Here is a 19,830-nt window from a genome sequence, read left to right on the forward strand (position 1 = left end):
TCAAGTCAATTTGCACATTGTGCTCAAAACAAATTAGTTACGGTGACATGAACCCCCGTAAAGCTTCCAGGTGTAAAACAAACAAACTACATACACACTTAATCATGACTGATAAGAAGGTCACACTGATAACTAAACCGTTGCACTAATCAAACACCCAAGCCAAGAGATGCAAGTATGCAAGTGTGCAAATATACAGCTACGAATACAATGGAACATGTTCCACATTAATCACTTGCATAAAGGGACAACCTGTTGAAATGTTTTCGATTCATAGCCTTACGGTCCTGTAATATCCATACATGTGAAGCACACTTCAATGGTGCTATTTTTCGTGACTGGGGCAGATCGCAGTCCAGGATATACGCACGAATCTCCGGTCGCCAGTGTAATCCGAAGTCTACGCCGCTACAAAGCTCTGTTTATCAATAGCGATCTCAGGTGTGAGGACTTCAACCATGGACTTGAAAAATGTTACCGACGAGAAGGAAGTGTTGCTGGTGAGTTTGTTTAACTTCTCGCAACAAAATAGCAAGAGCATATGACCCGTAGCGATCCATATTTAATAGCGTTAATAACAGTTAAAACAACACTGTCTCATCCTTATACTGTCGCCATTACAGAGATTATTAGAGGTTGGGACACGTTCTACCCAATATCGTTATAATTTGGGAGTGAGAGGCAAGTCACATAGCACACAACCTTGTCCCTCATTATTGCTATGTCACACAAACGTTATCGCTACGGTAATGGAGGTACGTGACACATCTTGATATCCTGTTACATACGGAACGAAAACAACTGACACAGTACACAACCCTGTCCCACCCACACCCGCATGTCTACTAAGGCACGTGTTATCGGCATATGGATATACTCACTGTCCACAATGAGGGCAATCACGGATCTAATTACATTCTGTAGAAATGTCACCCTTAGAAGCTGTCGTGTGAACGTTTTACTTCAATGGCTTCAATTATAATTCACAGTGAGCAATAGTTGAATAGCTTTCCATTTTAAAAGCTACGTATACTGCCTGGCTTGTTAATAATAACCTGGCATTAAAGCTGTGCACTTCACTGTGGCTCAGCAATTGTTCCCAATCAATACAAAGCATGCTATACCGACGAGCTGTCACACTGTGTGATACGCTCTATGTCATCCTACTGTATGGAGAAATATGCATGGGTTTATCTACCGTAGAGCGGTCGATGCTAGAACGACGCAGCCATGATCGGAGTCCGGGATTACGGAATACTGAATGAATAGGTTATTTAAATCCACGCCTGTGTAATGACACTGAAATATCAATGTTTGTGCACCCCTATGCAGGTTGAAGGGCGGTACGCGGGTTGAAGGGCGGTACACGGGTTGAAGGGCGGTACGCGGGTAGAAGGGACGGAGTTAGGCTAATGCATTGTCTGTGAAAGATATAATTTTGAAAGAAACGTGTATCTACTGAAAAAAGATCCTCAAACAGGCTGTTGAAGTTGTTGACAACCTAGAGCCCAGGAATACAGTGATGAGTAAGTGAGTGTAGTTTTACGCCGCACTCAACAATATTCCAGCTATATGGAGGCGGTCTGTAAATAATCGAGCCTGGACCAGACAATCCAGTGATGAACTGCAGGAGCATCGATCTACGAAATTGGGAACCGATGACATGTTTCAACCAAGTCCTGACCACCCGACCCCGTTAGTCGCCTCTTACGACAAGCATGGGTTACTGAAGATCGATTTTCACGGGTCAGTGAGGAGTTAGGAAGAGAAAGTAACATTGGTCAGGGCGGGAGCAACAGATTAGCATGGACAGTAACCGTCGTGTGTCTGTATGGATGGGGAATTTCTAAATGATTTTAGTTTCACGCCGCGTTTAGCAATATTCAAGCAATATCATGGCGGGATACCCCAGAAATGGGCATCACACATTGTACCCATGTGGGGCATCGAACCCCGGGCTTCGGCGTGACGGACGAACGCTTTAACCACTGAACTACCCTCACACCCCAATTATAATTGACTACATTCGACGTTCATGATACAACCAATTGTTGGTATTCCGTTTACATCAGGAACCTTTGCTTGTCGTGGGAGGCGAGACTAAAGCGAACGGGTTGTCAAACTCGCCGTGTCATCGTTACAAATGATATCTGGCACGATTTGTAAACAACAAACAAGTTATGTTATTGACTATATCATAATTATAACGGAGAATCGTGCTTAGGGATGGAATGGTCTTGCAAATACTTTGTATGATCACTATTTGATGATGATTCATATAGATATGCTTGAGGTATTTCCTAACAAGCAATGTTCTTTGACGAGATTTCGTATAAATATGGAAAGGTTTTGACGCCTGTATTTACAGTTCAGGACAAAGCTAACGCTGAGAGTGGTTTGAGTGCCACAGGGTGAAACGTGTATTCAAGAAAACCTACGTTTTGCAGTTTATTGTATGTTCGTTTTCACTTTTCCACCCAGAGATGTTGACAGATACATCTAGGTATATTGAAACAGTGACAGTATCCCCCAGTAACAGTAGATGTTCATCACATCAGTGATTGACGCTTTACACTATATACGTTACCATGTCACTCACCATACGTATTCACGTATAATCAAGCCCATGTATAACTGAAAAAATATAATAAATAAATAAAATAGGTTATTTTCATTCTTTAAACAAAACAAAATTCTTTAAACATCCATCAGATTTTTATGAACAAGAGACATATATAGCCCCTAAACATTAAAAACAAATATGATCTTAAAATAAAATCCCCACTGCTGTCAACCCCACTGAAAAAGAAATTAGTCTTCCCTAATATGTCTCATGTCTCATGCTCTAAACGTGTCAGTGACTTACATTGTATTGTCCGGGTTCAAATCCCACATTCCTTGGTTCAGCAACACAATACTCGTGTTGCCATAGCAATAAACGTGACCTGCATCACTTAAGTCTTTCCTCTCACAGCAAACTGCACGATGTGATGTAAATAACTCACTCACTCACACTCAAACAAACTCATATATTCAATTCTACCATGACTTCAGTAAATACTGGATTGTGATTGGTTAATCAAAGTCATTCAGAGGTATATAATCACGTTATATACCTCTGATTTTCCAAACAGTATGTATTTTTGCAAAATCTTAATAACGCGATTATGGTAGAATGGAGATAAACATACTGTGTTGGAAAATCAGAGGTATATAACGAAATTATAATAGCTCTAAATTTGATTTAATACCGAACGCGTAGCGTGAGGTTTAAAATCAAAAATTTTAGAGCTATTATTATATATACCTCTGATTTTCCAACACAGTATGTTTATCTCCTAATTTTACAATGCCTAATCAAAAACAGTGCTGTTAATTTATCGGCACGAAAGCTAAGGACAACGATAATACAACTCGCATTTCTACTGCAATATGACTAACTTCATGCTTATGGAGGTCTATGGAGGTATACTCGTGTTTAATCAGTACGAATTCCCATGTGCGTGAATCAAACTCTGCTTACTAGGCATAATATGTAAAGGAATATAATCGGTCACCGTTACAGCTGCAATCCCTTATGGACGAATCAAGTTCAAGGACTCTCGGTGTAAGGTTCAAAGATAACAGCTACTCAAGGAACAGATAACGCACATTTGTTCTAATTAAAGTCCAGATGTGGCAAGCTGGATTCACCTCAGGTAAGGTTGTCCTGAAGTCGACATTCTGGAGGACCGTTTGGTAAGACATTCAGCTTGCAAAATGCGTCCAGGACTGCTGTTGCTCCTGATTGTCTGTTGCTTTGTCCCGTCAAGCAACGGTCGAAAGAATGTTCTGTTCCTTGTGTCCGATGATATGAGACCGAACATCGGAGCGTATGAAGGGAAAGAGTATCCTGCCCCAGTGTCACCCAAGATGCACACTCCACATTTGAATGCTCTTGCCAAGAAGAGCCTGCTCTTGGAGAGAGCATATGTGTCCCAGGCGCTGTGTTCTCCGTCCAGGACTGCCTTGCTGAGCAGCAGACGCCCAGATACTACTCATGTGTACGATCTACAGCATTACTTCAGGATAGTTGGGGGAAACTTTACTACCCTCCCTCAGTACTTCAAACAGAATGGGTACAGGACCATGGGTTTGGGAAAGATATTCCATCCTGGGATGGCAGCGTCTGGTAATGATGACCCAATTTCCTGGACAGACCCTTACTTCCACGCTACTGATTCATATAGAGGTATGAAAGATATATGGTATGCTGTGCCGGAGAGCAGAGCCAAGAATGAGCCGCTTCAAGATACGATTTTAGCCAATCATGCTATAAAGGTACTTCAGGAAGTGGCACCAAAGGCGAAGTCAGGTGAGCAACCGTTCTTCGTAGCTGTTGGGTTCCATAAGCCTCATTTGCCGTGGATCTTCCCAATGCGCTTTCTCGACTATTATCCTCTGTCATCTGTGAGAGAACCAGAGAACTATTACGTTCCCGAAGATATGCCACCTGTTGCTTGGCACAATTTCAGCAACTTCGATAGCTTTAGCGATATAAAGAAGTTTCATTTTAAAGACGTTGGTTACATTAATTTCACATTCCCTCGTGAGTTGACTCTGGAACTGCGACGAGCGTACTACTCGGCACTCAGCTGCCACACAGACTCGGAAGTCGGAAGAGTTATTGCTGAGCTGGACAAACTCGGATTGGCAGACAACACAATTATATCCTTCTGGGGTGATCATGGTTGGCAGCTCGGAGAGCATTCAGAATGGGAAAAGCACACTAACTTTGAACTAGCTACACATGCTCCCATGATGATTCATGTTCCGGGGCTAACGGACCATGGTGTCAAATCGCAGCATCTTACCGAATTTGTAGACCTGTTCCCTACTTTAGCAGAGGCTGCGGAACTACCACCGGTTCCACTTTGTCCAGAAGATTCAACATCTGTGGAGTTGTGTACTGAAGGAATGAGCATGGTGCCTTTGATGAAGAACCCGAATGATCCCAATTGGAAGACAGCTGCATTCTCGCAGTACCCCCGAGAAGTCGGACAAAACAGAGTGATGGGATACTCAATCAGGACCGATCAATACAGGTACACAGAATGGCCAGAATTCCAAGGAAGCCCCCAATACCAACCACAATGGAATATAGAATTCGGGGCAGAGTTATATGATCATCACGTAGATCCTCAGGAGAATGTGAACAGAGCCAATGATCCAGCTTACCAATCGGTGAGAGATGAGCTCCGAGCTAAACTCATTGCTGGCTGGAGGCAAGCTCTGCCGCCTGGATATAAATAGCCACTGATGTTAAGATGTGTAAGACGGACAAACATGAAGCTCTGACTGAGAATCTGAACAGTGTATATGCTGCTTGGGTCAGATAGTAGGAGACATGTTGCTGTCCCTCTTGTGTATTCCATCATTGCTGTAATAAATATGAAGGGAATGATATCCGAACCGTGAGCACGGTAATTCTGAGACTAGTGACTCTTTGCAGTATGTTGAAGTGATTATTTTTATCTTAAACAAGATAACCAGGCTCCAGATATTTTGAACCACTTTTCACGTTGGTAGACATACTCATATATTTAACAATATTTTGAAATATTTGGTTGTTTAAAGCCAATACATTGGACATAAATTTTCTTCTTCCGAGAGTGTTCCTCTGTGTTCAGTGCTTCAGAACAGAAAGAGGTAAAACCCGAAGACCTGAGTCCACATTTGAGACGTTGAACGCTGGGATTGATTAGACTAAGGTGATGTCGACTTTGCATGTACTGTGATCCAGGTAGTGAGTTAGGTTTACTGCTGCATTTATTAGTATTTCGGGGAGGTCAGAGTGTCAGCTCATTGTGGGAGAAAAACCAAGGTGCATGTAGTGGAAGTTACGTTCAAGTCATTGCACAATAAACCCAGGAATATTGGGGAATATCTTATTTGGAACATTCCCTCTTTGTGCTTTCCAACATTCCTTGGTTTGGCAAAACATCCCTTGTTGGCAAAGTGATAAAGGTTTGGGGCTTGCATCACTTTAGGCTTTCCTTTCAGAGCAAACTTATACGCTGATATGTAACTGAAATCACCCACTCAAACTTACTTAAATATTCTCTATTAAAATACCCAATCAAATCTAAACAACATTGGTGTTAATTTATAGACAGTTTAGAATGAAAGATGATATCACAAGATATTTAAGAAATTTATCATATTTATTCCATGTTACATATGTTATATTTGGGATTACACTGTGTTAGTAAAGTACAGATTCTAGTACTTTTTGGGTTGAGTCCCATCCGGGATTCGAACCCGCACCCTCAGAGTCAGGCACCTAATCGCCAGCACTTTCTAAAATGGTATTGTGTATTTCATATTCCATGTTAATAAATTACTGACAGAGACACCTTTGGGCTAAGTAAGTGAGTGAACGAACAAGATTTCACGTGGCTTTGTATCACGGCATATGAACTTAATGTATGAGGAAAGCCCCAAGTAACGGGTCAGACATTTACCACTTGGTGAAACCCTCGATCGTGGATGTGGTGTGGCAAACCTAGAAACATAATCGTGCTGAATTACAAACCCACAATCATTGGTGTCTGGCGTGCTAAAGGGACGCAACTCTGCACTCCAGTGTCTTGGTTAGGATGAAGGTAAATGTGTCAGCAATAGAGGATACTAAACGACCTTGTTAATACTGTTATTTATTAAACGAGTTAATGATTTAGTATCAAACGAGCGAAAGCACAATGTGTAATAACATTGTAGATTTATTAAACAGTGATATCTTCAATGGGCGAGGAATACATTGCAAAATCGGATAGTAACTTCTTATCATCTACAAGCACACTAGCAGATTTGTTTCTTTTAAGACAGCTACCGCAACTATAATACGAATCGCATTTCTTCTGCAATATGACTAACTTCATGGTCATGAGGGTCAGTGAGGTAGACTAGTGTTTGAGGAGTTCGAATCCCCATGTGTGTGAATCAAACACTGCATACTGGACACAATATACAAAGGAATATACGTTTCTGTGCAGCTGCAGTCCCTTATGGACAAACAATTTCAAGGACTCACGGGGATAGGTAAAAGATAACAGCTATTTAAGGAACAGATAAGGCACATTTGTTCTATTAAAAGCCAAAACGTGGTGCGCTGGATTTCAGCTCAGGTAAGGTTATCGGGAAGTCGACATTCTGGAGGACCGTTTGGTAAGACATTCAGCTTGCAAAATGCGTCCAGGACTGCTGTTGCTCCTGATTGTCTGTTGCTTTGTCCCGTCAAGCAACGGTCGAAAGAATGTTCTGTTCCTTGTGTCCGATGATATGAGACCGAACATCGGCGCTTATGAGGGGAAAGAGTATCCTGCCCCAGTGTCACCCAAGATGCACACTCCACATTTGAATGCTCTTGCCAAGAAGAGCCTGCTCTTGGAGAGAGCATATGTGTCCCAGGCGCTGTGTTCTCCGTCCAGGACTGCCTTGCTGAGCAGCAGACGCCCAGATACTACTCATGTGTACGATCTACAGCATTACTTCAGGATAGTTGGGGGAAACTTTACTACCCTCCCTCAGTACTTCAAACAGAATGGTTACAGGACTATGGGTTTGGGAAAGATATTCCATCCTGGGATGGCAGCGTCTGGTAATGATGACCCAATTTCCTGGACAGACCCTTACTTCCACGCTACTGATTCATATAGTGGTATGAAAGATATATGGTATGCTGTGCCGGAGAGCAGAGCCAAGAATGAGCCGCTTCAAGATACGATTTTGGCCAATCATGCTATAAAGGTACTTCAGGAAGTGGCACCAAAGGCGAAGTCAGGTGAGCAACCGTTCTTCGTAGCTGTTGGGTTCCATAAGCCTCATTTGCCGTGGATCTTCCCAATGCGCTTTCTCGACTATTACCCTCTGTCATCTGTGAGAGAACCAGAGAACTATTACGTTCCCGAAGATATGCCACCTGTTGCTTGGCACAATTTCAGCAACTTCGATAGCTTTAGCGATATAAAGAAGTTTCATTTTAAAGACGTTGGTTACATTAATTTCACATTCCCTCGTGAGTTGACACTGGAACTGCGACGAGCGTACTACTCGGCACTCAGCTACACAGACTCGGAAGTCGGAAGAGTTATTGCTGAGCTGGACAAACTCGGATTGGCAGACAACACAATTATATCCTTCTGGGGTGATCATGGTTGGCAGCTCGGGGAGCATTCAGAATGGGAAAAGCACACTAACTTTGAACTAGCTACACATGCTCCCATGATGATTCATGTTCCGGGGCTAACGGACCATGGTGTCAAATCGCAGCATCTTACCGAATTTGTAGACCTGTTCCCTACTTTAGCAGAGGCTGCGGAACTACCACCGGTTCCACTTTGTCCAGAAGATTCAACATCTGTGGAGTTGTGTACTGAAGGAATGAGCATGGTGCCTTTGATGAAGAACCCGAATGATCCCAATTGGAAGACAGCTGCATTCTCTCAGAGTACCCCCGAGAAGTCGGACAAAACAGAGTGATGGGATACTCAATCAGGACCGATCAATACAGGTACACAGAATGGCCAGAATTCCAAGGAAGCCCCCAATACCAACCACAATGGAATATAGAATTCGGGGCAGAGTTATATGATCATCACGTAGATCCTCAGGAGAATGTGAACAGAGCCAATGATCCAGCTTACCAATCGGTGAGAGATGAGCTCCGAGCTAAACTCATTGCTGGCTGGAGGCAAGCTCTGCCGCCTGGATATAAATAGCCACTGATGTTAAGATGTGTAAGACGGACAAACATGAAGCTCTGACTGAGAATCTGAACAGTGTATATGCTCCTTGGGTCAGATAGTAGGAGACATGTTGCTGTCCCTCTTGTGTATTCCATCATTGCTGTAATAAATATGAAGGGAATGATATCCGAACCGTGAGCACGGTAATTCTGAGACTAGTGACTCTTTGCAGTATGTTGAAGTGATTATTTTATCTTAAACAAGATAACCAGGCTCCAGATATTTTGAACCACTTTTCACGTTGGTAGACATACTCATATATTTAACAATATTTTTGAAATATTTGGTTGTTTAAAGCCAATACATTGGACATAAAATTTCTTCTTCCGAGAGTGTTCCTCTGTGTTCAGTGCTTCAGAACAGAAAGAGGTAAAACCCGAAGACCTGAGTCCACATTTGAGACGTTGAACGCTGGGATTGATTAGACTAAGGTGATGTCGACTTTGCATGTACTGTGATCCAGGTAGTGAGTTAGGTTTACTGCTGCATTTAATAGTATTTCGGGGACGTCAGAGTGTCAGCTCATTGTGGGAGGAAGACCCAAGGTGCATGTAGTGGAAGTTACGTTCAAGTCATTGCACAATAAACCCAGGAATATTGGGGAATATCTTATTTGGAACATTCCCCTCTTTGTGCTTTCCCACATTCCTTGGGTTGGCAAAACATCCCTTGTTGGCAAAGTGATAAAGGTTTGGGGCTTGCATCACTTTAGGCTTTCCTTTCAGAGCAAACTTATACGCTGATATGTAACTGAAATCACTCACTCAAACTTACTTAAATATTCTCTATTAAAATACCCAATCAAATCTAAACAACATTGGTGTTAATTTATAGACAGTTTAGAATGAAAGATGATATCACAAGATATTTAAGAAATTTATCATATTTATTCCTTGTTAAATATGTTATATTTGGGATTACACTGTGTTAGTAAAGTACAGATTCTAGTACTTTTTTGGGTTGAGTCCCATCCGGGATTCGAACCCGCACCCTCAGAGTCAGGCACCTAATCGCCAGCACTTTCTAAAATGGTATTGTGTATTTCATATTCCATGTTAATAAATTACTGACAGAGACACCTTTGGGCTAAGTAAGTGAGTGAACGAACAAGATTTCACGTGGCTTTGTATCATGGCATATGAACTTAATGTATGAGGAAAGCCCCAAGTAACGGGTCAGACATTTACCACTTGGTGAAACCCTCGATCGTGGATGTGGTGTGGCAAACCTAGAAACATAATCGTGCTGAATTACAAACCCACAATCATTGGTGTCTGGCGTGCTAAAGGGACGCAACTCTGCACTCCAGTGTCTTGGTTAGGATGAAGGAAAATGTGTCAGCAATAGAGGATACTAAACGACCTTGTTAATACTGTTATTTATTAAACGAGTTAATGATTTAGTATCAAACGAGCGAAAGCACAATGTGTAATAACATTGTAGATTTATTAAACAGTGATATCTTCAATGGGCGAGGAATACATTGCAAAATCGGATAGTAACTTCTTATCATCTACAAGCAAACTAGCAGATTTGTTTCTTTTAAGACAGCTCCCGCAACTATAATACGAATCGCATTTCTTCTGCAATATGACTAACTTCATGGTCATGAGGTAGGGTAGACTAGTGTTTGAGGAGTTCGAATCCCCATGTGTGTGAATCAAACACTGCATACTGGACATAATATACAAAGGAATATACGTTTCTGTGCAGCTGCAGTCAGTTATGGACAAACAATTTCAAGGACTCACGGGGATAGGTAAAAGATAACAGCTATTCAAGGAACAGATAAGGCACATTTGTTCTATTAAAAGGCAAAACGTGGTGCGCTGGATTTCAGCTCAGGTAAGGTTATCGGGAAGTCGACATTCTGGAGGACCGTTTGGTAAGACATTCAGCTTGCAAAATGCGTCCAGGACTGCTGTTGCTCCTGATTGTCTGTTGCTTTGTCCCGTCAAGCAACGGTCGAAAGAATGTTCTGTTCCTTGTGTCCGATGATATGAGACCGAACATCGGCGCTTATGAGGGGAAAGAGTATCCTGCCCCAGTGTCACCCAAGATGCACACTCCACATTTGAATGCTCTTGCCAAGAAGAGCCTGCTCTTGGAGAGAGCATATGTGTCCCAGGCGCTGTGTTCTCCGTCCAGGACTGCCTTGCTGAGCAGCAGACGCCCAGATACTACTCATGTGTACGATCTACAGCATTACTTCAGGATAGTTGGGGGAAACTTTACTACCCTCCCTCAGTACTTCAAACAGAACGGGTACAGGACCATAGGAATGGGAAAGATATTCCATCCTGGGATGGCAGCGTCTGGTAATGATGACCCAATTTCCTGGACAGACCCTTACTTCCACGCTACTGATTCATATAGTGGTATGAAAGATATATGGCATGCTGTGCCAGAGACCAAAGCCAAGAATGAGCCGCTTCAAGATACGATTTTAGCCTGATCATGCCATTCAGGTACTTCAGGAAGTGGCACCAAAGGCGAAGTCAGGTGAGCAACCGTTCTTCGTAGCTGTTGGGTTCCATAAGCCTCATTGGCCGTGGATCTTCCCAGAGGGCTTTCTCGACTATTACCCTCTGTCATCTGTGAGAGAACCAGAGAACTATTACGTTCCCGAAGATATGCCAGTTGCTGCTTGGCACGATTTCAGCTACCTGGAGATGTTTAGGGATATAGAAAAGCGACATTTTAAAGACTTTGGTCATATCAATTTCACATTCCCTCGTGGGTTAACACTGAAACTGCGACGAGCGTACTACTCGGCACTTAGCTACACAGACTCGGAAGTCGGAAGAGTTATTGCTGAGCTGGACAAACTCGGATTGGCAGACAACACAATTATATCCTTCTTTGGAGATCATGGTTACCAACTCGGGGAGCATTCAGAATGGGAGAAGCAGACTAACTTTGAAATAGCCACACATGCTCCCATGATGATTCATGTCCCGGGGCTAACGGACCATGGTGTCAAATCGCAGCATCTTACCGAATTTGTAGACCTGTTCCCTACTTTAGCAGAGCTTGCGGAACTACCACCGGTTCCACTTTGTCCAGAAGATTCAACATCTGTGGAGTTGTGTACTGAAGGAATGAGCATGGTGCCTTTGATGAAGAACCCGAATGATCCCAATTGGAAGACAGCTGCATTCTCTCAGAACCCTCGGGAAGTGGGAGAAAATAGTGTGATGGGATACTCAATCAGGACCGATCAATACAGGTACACAGAATGGCCAGAATTCCAAGGAAGCCCCCAATACCAACCACAATGGAATATAGAATTCGGGGCAGAGTTATATGATCATCACGTAGATCCTCAGGAGAATGTGAACAGAGCCAATGATCCAGCTTACCAATCGGTGAGAGATGAGCTCCGAGCTAAACTCATTGCTGGCTGGAGGCAAGCTCTGCCGCCTGGATATTAATAGCCACTGATATTAAGATGTGTAAGACGGACAAACATGAAGCTCTGACTGAGAATCTGAACAGTGTATATGCTCCTTGGGTCAGATAGTAGGAGACATGTGTATGTCCCCATCTTGTGTATTCCATCATTGCCGTAATAAATATGAAGGGAATGATATCTATAGCTCGTTCACGTCGGTAGTTCAGGGGTTTATCAGTCGAAAATGTTGAAGTACTATTTTTGGCTTTAACAAAGGCGACAATTTCCAAATGCATGGTTTACTGACATATGAAATCAACCACTTTGTTAAACCTTATCAATAGATGATACAAGGGAGAGTATGTACGTATATGCTAAATACAGGTTTGTTAGTGAGTGAGTTTAGTTTTATGCCACACTCAGCAATATCCCAGCTATATGACGGCGGTCTGCAAAATAATCGAGTCTGGACCAGACAATCCTGTGATCAACAGCATGAACATCGATCTACGCAATTGGGAACCGATGACATGTGTCAACCAAGTCAGCGAGCCTGATCCAGGTTTGTGAGTATCGATGGCAACGTTAGCGCATGGACGGCTATTGCAAGTTTTACTTTGTTAAAGAACAGCCTTCATGCTCTGGCGCGTTTAAATGGCGACGTTAAAGGGATTTACGTAAATATGTCTTGGTAGTCGAATCTTGACACAATCAAAACTGATGAATAAAGAAGGAATCGAGACTAATTTTTACTTTGAGACAGGAAAATTGACTGTATGTCGTCGATTTTATCAATATTCCGAAAATTATATTTCGGCCTGAATGCACCTTCTCCAGGTTAGGGTGTCTACTGGTCTGGATCAAAACCAAGTTTAGACGTGAAAAGTAAGCTTTGATATGAACTAATGGACCCGCTCGATCCGGATAATGTCTGGTAATTAGGTAAAAGTGTACTTTATCTTTTAAGGCTGTTGATAAAATGGGGTCATGGTAACCAATCACTCTGTCGTTAAGCAGGGATGGGGTGTTGGGGATAGCTGTGTCGTGGTATGATGTACTAGGTATGTCACTGGTGCTTAGAACGAACGTCCCACTTCCATACAGCCACAACGCAGTGCAGGCACAGTGAGTGAGTTAGGCTTTACGTCGCTTTTAGCAATATTCCAGCAATATCACGGCGGAGGACACAGGAAATAGGCTTCACACATTGTAACCATGTGAGGAATGGAACCCGGATCTTCGTCGTGACGAGCGAATGCTTTAACCACCAGGCTACCCCACCGCCGTAGGGTGCAGCCACCACAGCAACTAACACGCACGTTGAGACCATTCAGATGGTTTTTGTTGTTGTTGCTGTTGGTTTCAGTCTTTCTTAAAAGAATTAAAAAGTGAAAACAAAGTAAAAAGTTACAGTGGTATTCAAAGTAATGCTGGTCTCTTGGCAAATATCATTAACTGCAGCAGGCAGTTAAATTAGTTAATCGTCATTTTCAACGTTAAGCTCAGTTTCAATGTCAGAGGTCGGTTGGTTGTAAATAATCAAAACCAGACCCGACAAATCGTTTGTAAAATACAACTAATGTATTGTTATTGAATTTGATATTTGCGAAATTGTAAACAAGGTGATTCTTTAGCATTCATTATTTTCGAGATGCACACCGGTGTTAAAAAATTATAGAATTATGAATGGGTTTTTATTCAAATAAACTTATGATAAATTACATTTACCCAGTACATATTTACTTTGAAGCATCACACCTCCCGATGGGCTCACACCTCCCGTTGAGAGTTTACTTGAGTAGTTCATGTTTGTATTTACTTTATTATTTAAGTGTGGCTAATACTGTATAAGTGTTATGGTGTGTTTTTATAAAGGGGCGTTTGTGGTACCCTCCCTCTCTTATGGCAAACTGATTCAGTCATACACAATGATCTAGTGTTCATCAGAATATATCATTCAGATGAATGTCACGTTATTCCTAAACATGTACATTGTATCTTGTTTTTACTTGGTAATATAGAGTTTGTAGGGTGAAACGTAACGCCCGAGATCTTTGAGACGTTCGTGCGCGTGCGTGCGTGCGTGCGTTAGCGTGTCTTACAGACCTGGGTGCCGTTGTACAAAGCGATGTTAGCGCTAAGGTGACCTTAACTCCCATACCTTAAGATAGACTTAATTAAGGTAGCCTTAGCGCTAAGGTTGTGAACAACGGCACCCAGAGCAACTACAAACCCCAGTTTGAAATAAAATAGAATTAATATGCCACACCTCCCTTCTTTAGAACAAGTCATGCTATCACTCGCAGAATCATTCTCATCACCATCCATCACTCATTCTTTCTCCCATCTATCATCTGATCGCGCACCTAACACCCAACTGTTCACCCGCTCTCACACAAACAGTTAATGCAAGTATATATCATACACAGCTTAGGGGAATGTCATGACCCCTGAAGATTCGGGTTAGAATTGATTTTCAGTAACCATGCTTGTCGTAAGAGGCAACTGACTGGATCGGGTGGACAGGCTCGCTGACTTGGTTGACATATGTCATCGTATCCCAATTGCGTAGATCAATGCTCTTGCTGTTGATCACTGGTTTGTCTGCTTCAGAGTCGGTTTTTTACAGACCGCCGCCATATGGCTGGAATATTGCGGAATGCGGCGTAAAACTAACCTCACTCTTTGTTTGAAGCTTCCCAGACTCCTAGTTAAACCTCATATTATGCACCAGATTTCTTTTATTTTTCAATTTTTATTGTACTAGCCCAGTCATGTCTGTCTGATATCCAGACTCGATTCTGTACAGACCACCGCCATATAGCTGGGATACTGCTGATTGCGGCGTAAAACAACAACCAACCGACTAATTTTGTCGTATCATTATGGACACATACATCATAAGAAGTATGTTTTAAACTCTTCAAAAAAAAAAAAGAATCTCACTGACCCAAACTAAGGTCAGTACCTGGTGATATCATCCCGTCACTGCTAGACACCGCCTTGGAAGGGATTGCATAAGTCGTCGGAGTTTGCTTGGGGAATTCTTCGCCATTCCTCCCGCAACGCGTTGTCAAGTTCTGCAAGTGTCTGAGAACAATAGTGACATTTACGGACGCGTCGATCAAATTAGTCCCTTAGATGCTCAATCTGGTTCAGATCAGGAGATTTGGGAAGCCAGAGAAGGACATTGACGTTTGCATTGGCGAGATAGGCACTTGTTACACGAGTTGTGTGGGGACAAGCGTTGTTGAAACAGCCCCTCTGGCGGTTAAAAAGTGGGAGGAGGTGAGGTCGCAGGATTTGTTCGATTTTGCGATTTGCTGTAAGATTGCCTTGCACCACCATTAGCTCTGAACTACCCGTGTAGGATATGGTTCCCCACACCATGACGCTCTCTCCACCAAAACGTTCGTGTCGACGTCGATAGACCGTTGTCTCCCACCCCGTCGTTGCAGGTGGAAATGCGATTCATCGCTGAACCAAACGTGTCGCCAGTTCCCCAGGGTCCATGCCTGTACCCTGTTGCACCTTTGGACACGTCGTTGTCGGTGTAGTCGTGTCAGGACAGGTCCAACTTTTGGACGATATGCTCGAATTCCCACTTTTCTCACATGATTTCTGATGGTTTGGTCGGAAATTCTTAGAAGACCAAACAGCTGTCCTGCAGTGTCCGCTGCTGTAGCAAATCGGTGACGTAGGTGAAACACCCGGGGGAACCGGTCCTGAGCAGGAGTGGTCACTCATGGGACGATCTTGGGTCAAATTGCAGAGGGTATATCGATGCCATAATCGAGATACGGTGCTGTGGTGGGCGTTGAAGTATCTTGCAACTGCAGACTAGGCTTCCCCTGCTTTCAAACGACCAATGGCGATATTTCGGCCAGTAGCATTCAATCTTAACATTTTCTTTATCTTTGTGTACGTCGTAAATTTCGTAATGAAATGATGAATTTGGTTTGGCCTTTTATGGTCGATGTCTCTACTCATGTTCCGACACATTGCACTTGGATCACGTGGAATACTTTTTCTGCTTGCACTTTTCGTGCATCGTTTTCCTCTGTTATGACAAACGTTTACTTACACATTTTGGGATGCGTTTGCGCCCAATACACAAAAGGCACACCATCATTAACGGGATTCAAACATAGGACGATTGCTGCCAAATTGTATTGTAATGAACTGCTGCAAACGGCTTTGCCTTTCTTTTGTTTTGAGAATGTATTTATAAGGGAGTACATTATCATCGCGCCAAAATATTAACAGATTGATATGATTTAGATTGTTATACTAAAATTTTGGCATTTTGTAGTTATTCCGTTTATCACTGGTGCTGATACGTTCCGTGTAACTCTTCCCATCAAACGAGGGTTATAAGTACACCATCAATTGTTGCATACAACCGGAAGTCGCTAAACATTACTTCCTGAGTTGGAGATAAGTCGGAAGTATGACAATGAAGTCCTTCCAGCTCTGGTCAGGGAGCCCTTGATTTTCCACTTAATACAGTGCACTATAAATACATACACACATAAATGCACAGTTTTACATTATTCCAGTATCTTTTGTCACAAGCTTGGGCTCAGTATGGTAAAGTAAACATTTTTATATTTACGCTCTCTTTATTTATGTATCGCTATGGTCATAGGATATACGGATATACGGAAAAAGTCAAAATAAGACTAATAGGTGTGCTGTTTACTATTTTTATACGTACTGATATTTGATACTTTTGAGCCATCAGACGAGAAAGACAAAAGTGCATGCAGTCTGGATTATATACGATCTCTTAGTTTTGCTCATTGTCAGCCTGGTTGTGTACTCCCCAAGGAGTTAAAAATGAATATCGAGTTCTACATTGATCCATTGACTGGGTAAATAGTGTTAGCGCTTTGAGTATACACCTTTCCGCAATTTAAGTTCCATATCATGATGAAGCTTATGATGATGGTGGTGGTAATGATGATGATTACGACGTTGATGATGATTATTATTGTTACTAGTGCTACTACCACCTTAGTTTAGAATAGAATAAGAGGGGAGCAGCAGCAAACAGCAAGGGGCGAATGATAGTTGTGCTCAAATTTCCCGAGCATGACGAATATGACGGACAATGTCATCTAATAATGTAAATATTTACCATCGTCGTGTTTTTCAAATTCTTGACATCAGGCAAAACGATCTCATACAACACGCTCAACACTGGCGACACAACGTAAGTCCGATGAACTGCGATACTGAATCCGCATGCTTAGTGTTAACTTGGGGGAAGTCTGTTCACGTTTAAGGCGATGTCCTAATTCTCGACACGTGCATCTCCTGACTGACTCTCTTTGATGGTGATTTCAGTGTGGCTTTGAGATTGTATAGGGTGTTAATATATTTGAGCAGGTTTAAGATAGAATGTCCTCTCGTGTTCATCTTGACATGTCACCGAGTAAAAATGATGTACAAGACGACAAACTGGCTAGTATTACATTGATTACGAAATGCCCAATTAGTACATAGTAACGTGATTACAAAATAACCAACAAATCCGTGCAGACTTGATAACAAAATAACCAACAACCACGTATTGGCTAGTTACGATATGACCAACATGTCCGTAGTGAGTTGTGACGTAATGACCAAAACGATTTGATTACGATAAAGCCAGCAAGTACGTAGTGACCTGATTACAAAATGGCCAACAAATACGTAGCGACTTGATAAAGAAATGACCAACAGGTACGTAAAGACTTGACAAAAAAATGACCAATAAGTGCGTAGTGACCTGATTACAAAATGGCCACAAAGTACGTAGTGACTTGATTACAAAATGGCCAACAAGTACGTAGTGACCTGAGTACAAAATGGCCAACAAATACGTAGCGACTTGACAAAGAACTGACCAACAAGTACGTAACGACTTGGCAAAGAAATGGCCAACAAGTACGTAGTGACCTGATTACAAAATGGCCAACAAGTACGTAGCGACTTTACAAAGAAATGACCAACGTGTACGTAGTGACTTGACAACGAAATGGGCAACAAGCACCTAGCGACTTGACAACAAAATGACCAACAAGTACGTAGTGACTTGATTACAAAATGGCCAACAAGTACGTAGTGACTTGGTTACACAATAGCCAACAAGTACGAAGCGACTTGACAACGAAATGACCAACAAGTACGTAGTGATTGACAACGAAATGGCCAACAAGTACGTAGTGACTTGACAACGAAATGACCAACAAGTACGAAGTGATTTGACAACGAAATGACCAACAAGTACGTAGTGATTTGACAACGAAATGACCAACAAGTACGAGGTGACTTGACAACGAAATGACCAACAAGTACGTAGTGATTTGACAACAAAATGACCAACAAGTACGTAGTGATTTGACAACGAAATGACCAACATGTACGAGGTGACTTGGATACAAGATAACCAACAAGTACGAAATGTCTTGACAACGAAATGACAAACATGTACGTAGTAACTTGACAACGAAATGGCGAACAAGTTCGAAGTGAATTGATACCGAAATGACTAAACGTTTGTTCAAAAGAGACCTAACCTATTGGCAAATAGTTGTTTTCGTACACACCTTCTTCCTTTTTAAGCAATAAACACGTGTGAACTGTAGCGAAAGAGAATAAGTTCAACTTGTCACATAAGATATGAATTGGCAAAACAGGGTGGTGGGGCAGCTCAGTGGTTAAAGCACCTGGGCCTCCTTTCACAAAGCAATAAGGTGATCGTAAGTCTCTACGTTAGCCTTAGTGCAATGTTAAAGAATGGGAGCTAAGGTTAACCTTAGTAAAGGGTGCTTCGTGAAAGGAGCCCCTGGTCCTTATGCTCGCTTCCCTGTATCGATAGAGTATTGCTGTAGCCGACGTTAGGGGCGGTGGGATAGCCTTGTGGTTAAAGCGTTCGCTCGTCACGCCGAAGACCCGGGTTCGATTCCCCACGTGGGTACAATTTGTGAAGCCCATTTCTGGTGCACCCTGTCGTGATATTACTGGAATATTGCTAAAAGCACAAAACTCAACTCACTCACTCATTCACTGTAGCCGACCTAAAGCACAATTTCACTCACATTAGAGAAGCACCACCCTGATGGTGTCAAACATCTAAAACACGCATCACTCCGATGTATCATTCCGTATCGACCTGGTCCCTAGACACTCACTTTGTAAACCATTAATTCAAAGCCCAAACAGACAAAACAAACAATTCAATGTAGTAAAGCGACACACAAATCTAAAAGAAATTGAAAGTACAGATACCAATAAATCGATTAACTGGGGAGGAGTTACAGCCGTGTGTTGAGGAGAGGGAAACCCTAGAAAAGGTTCTCATGATTCTCGACCCATGTGGCAATTTACGATGACAGAACTCAATGATAATCACCTCGTGTGTCAGAAAGAGCTGCTTGTGGCACAACACGGCTGAGAGGTCATTCACAGTAAGACGTTTCGTCCAGTGTAACATGTGTCAGCAAAAAGTGACGTATTGACCGTTCAATAAAGGACTTCCGAAGACGTTCCTATTCGACGCAAGCATATATATATATGATTTACATACTCTTCCAAAGAGCCAGTGTCCCATAGTTTGAAAGGCCATAACAGATGAAAGGCATCATTTGTAGCTGTTCATGGTTC

At 42.4% G+C, this 19,830-nt stretch overlaps 1 protein-coding gene across 1 annotated transcript in view; it reads left to right on the forward strand.

Annotated features, from left to right (window-relative positions):
• The first annotated feature begins 224 nt into the window (after positions 1 to 224).
• The window catches only part of LOC124258461 (pendrin-like), a 32,940-nt gene continuing 13,334 nt past the window's right edge, over positions 225 to 19,830 (forward strand). The window contains 1 exon segment of the mRNA XM_046692561.1: positions 225 to 500. Coding sequence (XP_046548517.1) covers positions 459 to 500 — 42 coding nt within the window. The 5' untranslated portion in view covers positions 225 to 458.

Source organism: Haliotis rubra, unplaced genomic scaffold (genome assembly GCF_003918875.1).
Source record: "Haliotis rubra isolate DU_JTF1 unplaced genomic scaffold, ASM391887v1 Scf694, whole genome shotgun sequence".
In the NCBI taxonomy this organism is placed as follows: Eukaryota; Metazoa; Mollusca; class Gastropoda; order Lepetellida; family Haliotidae; genus Haliotis; species Haliotis rubra.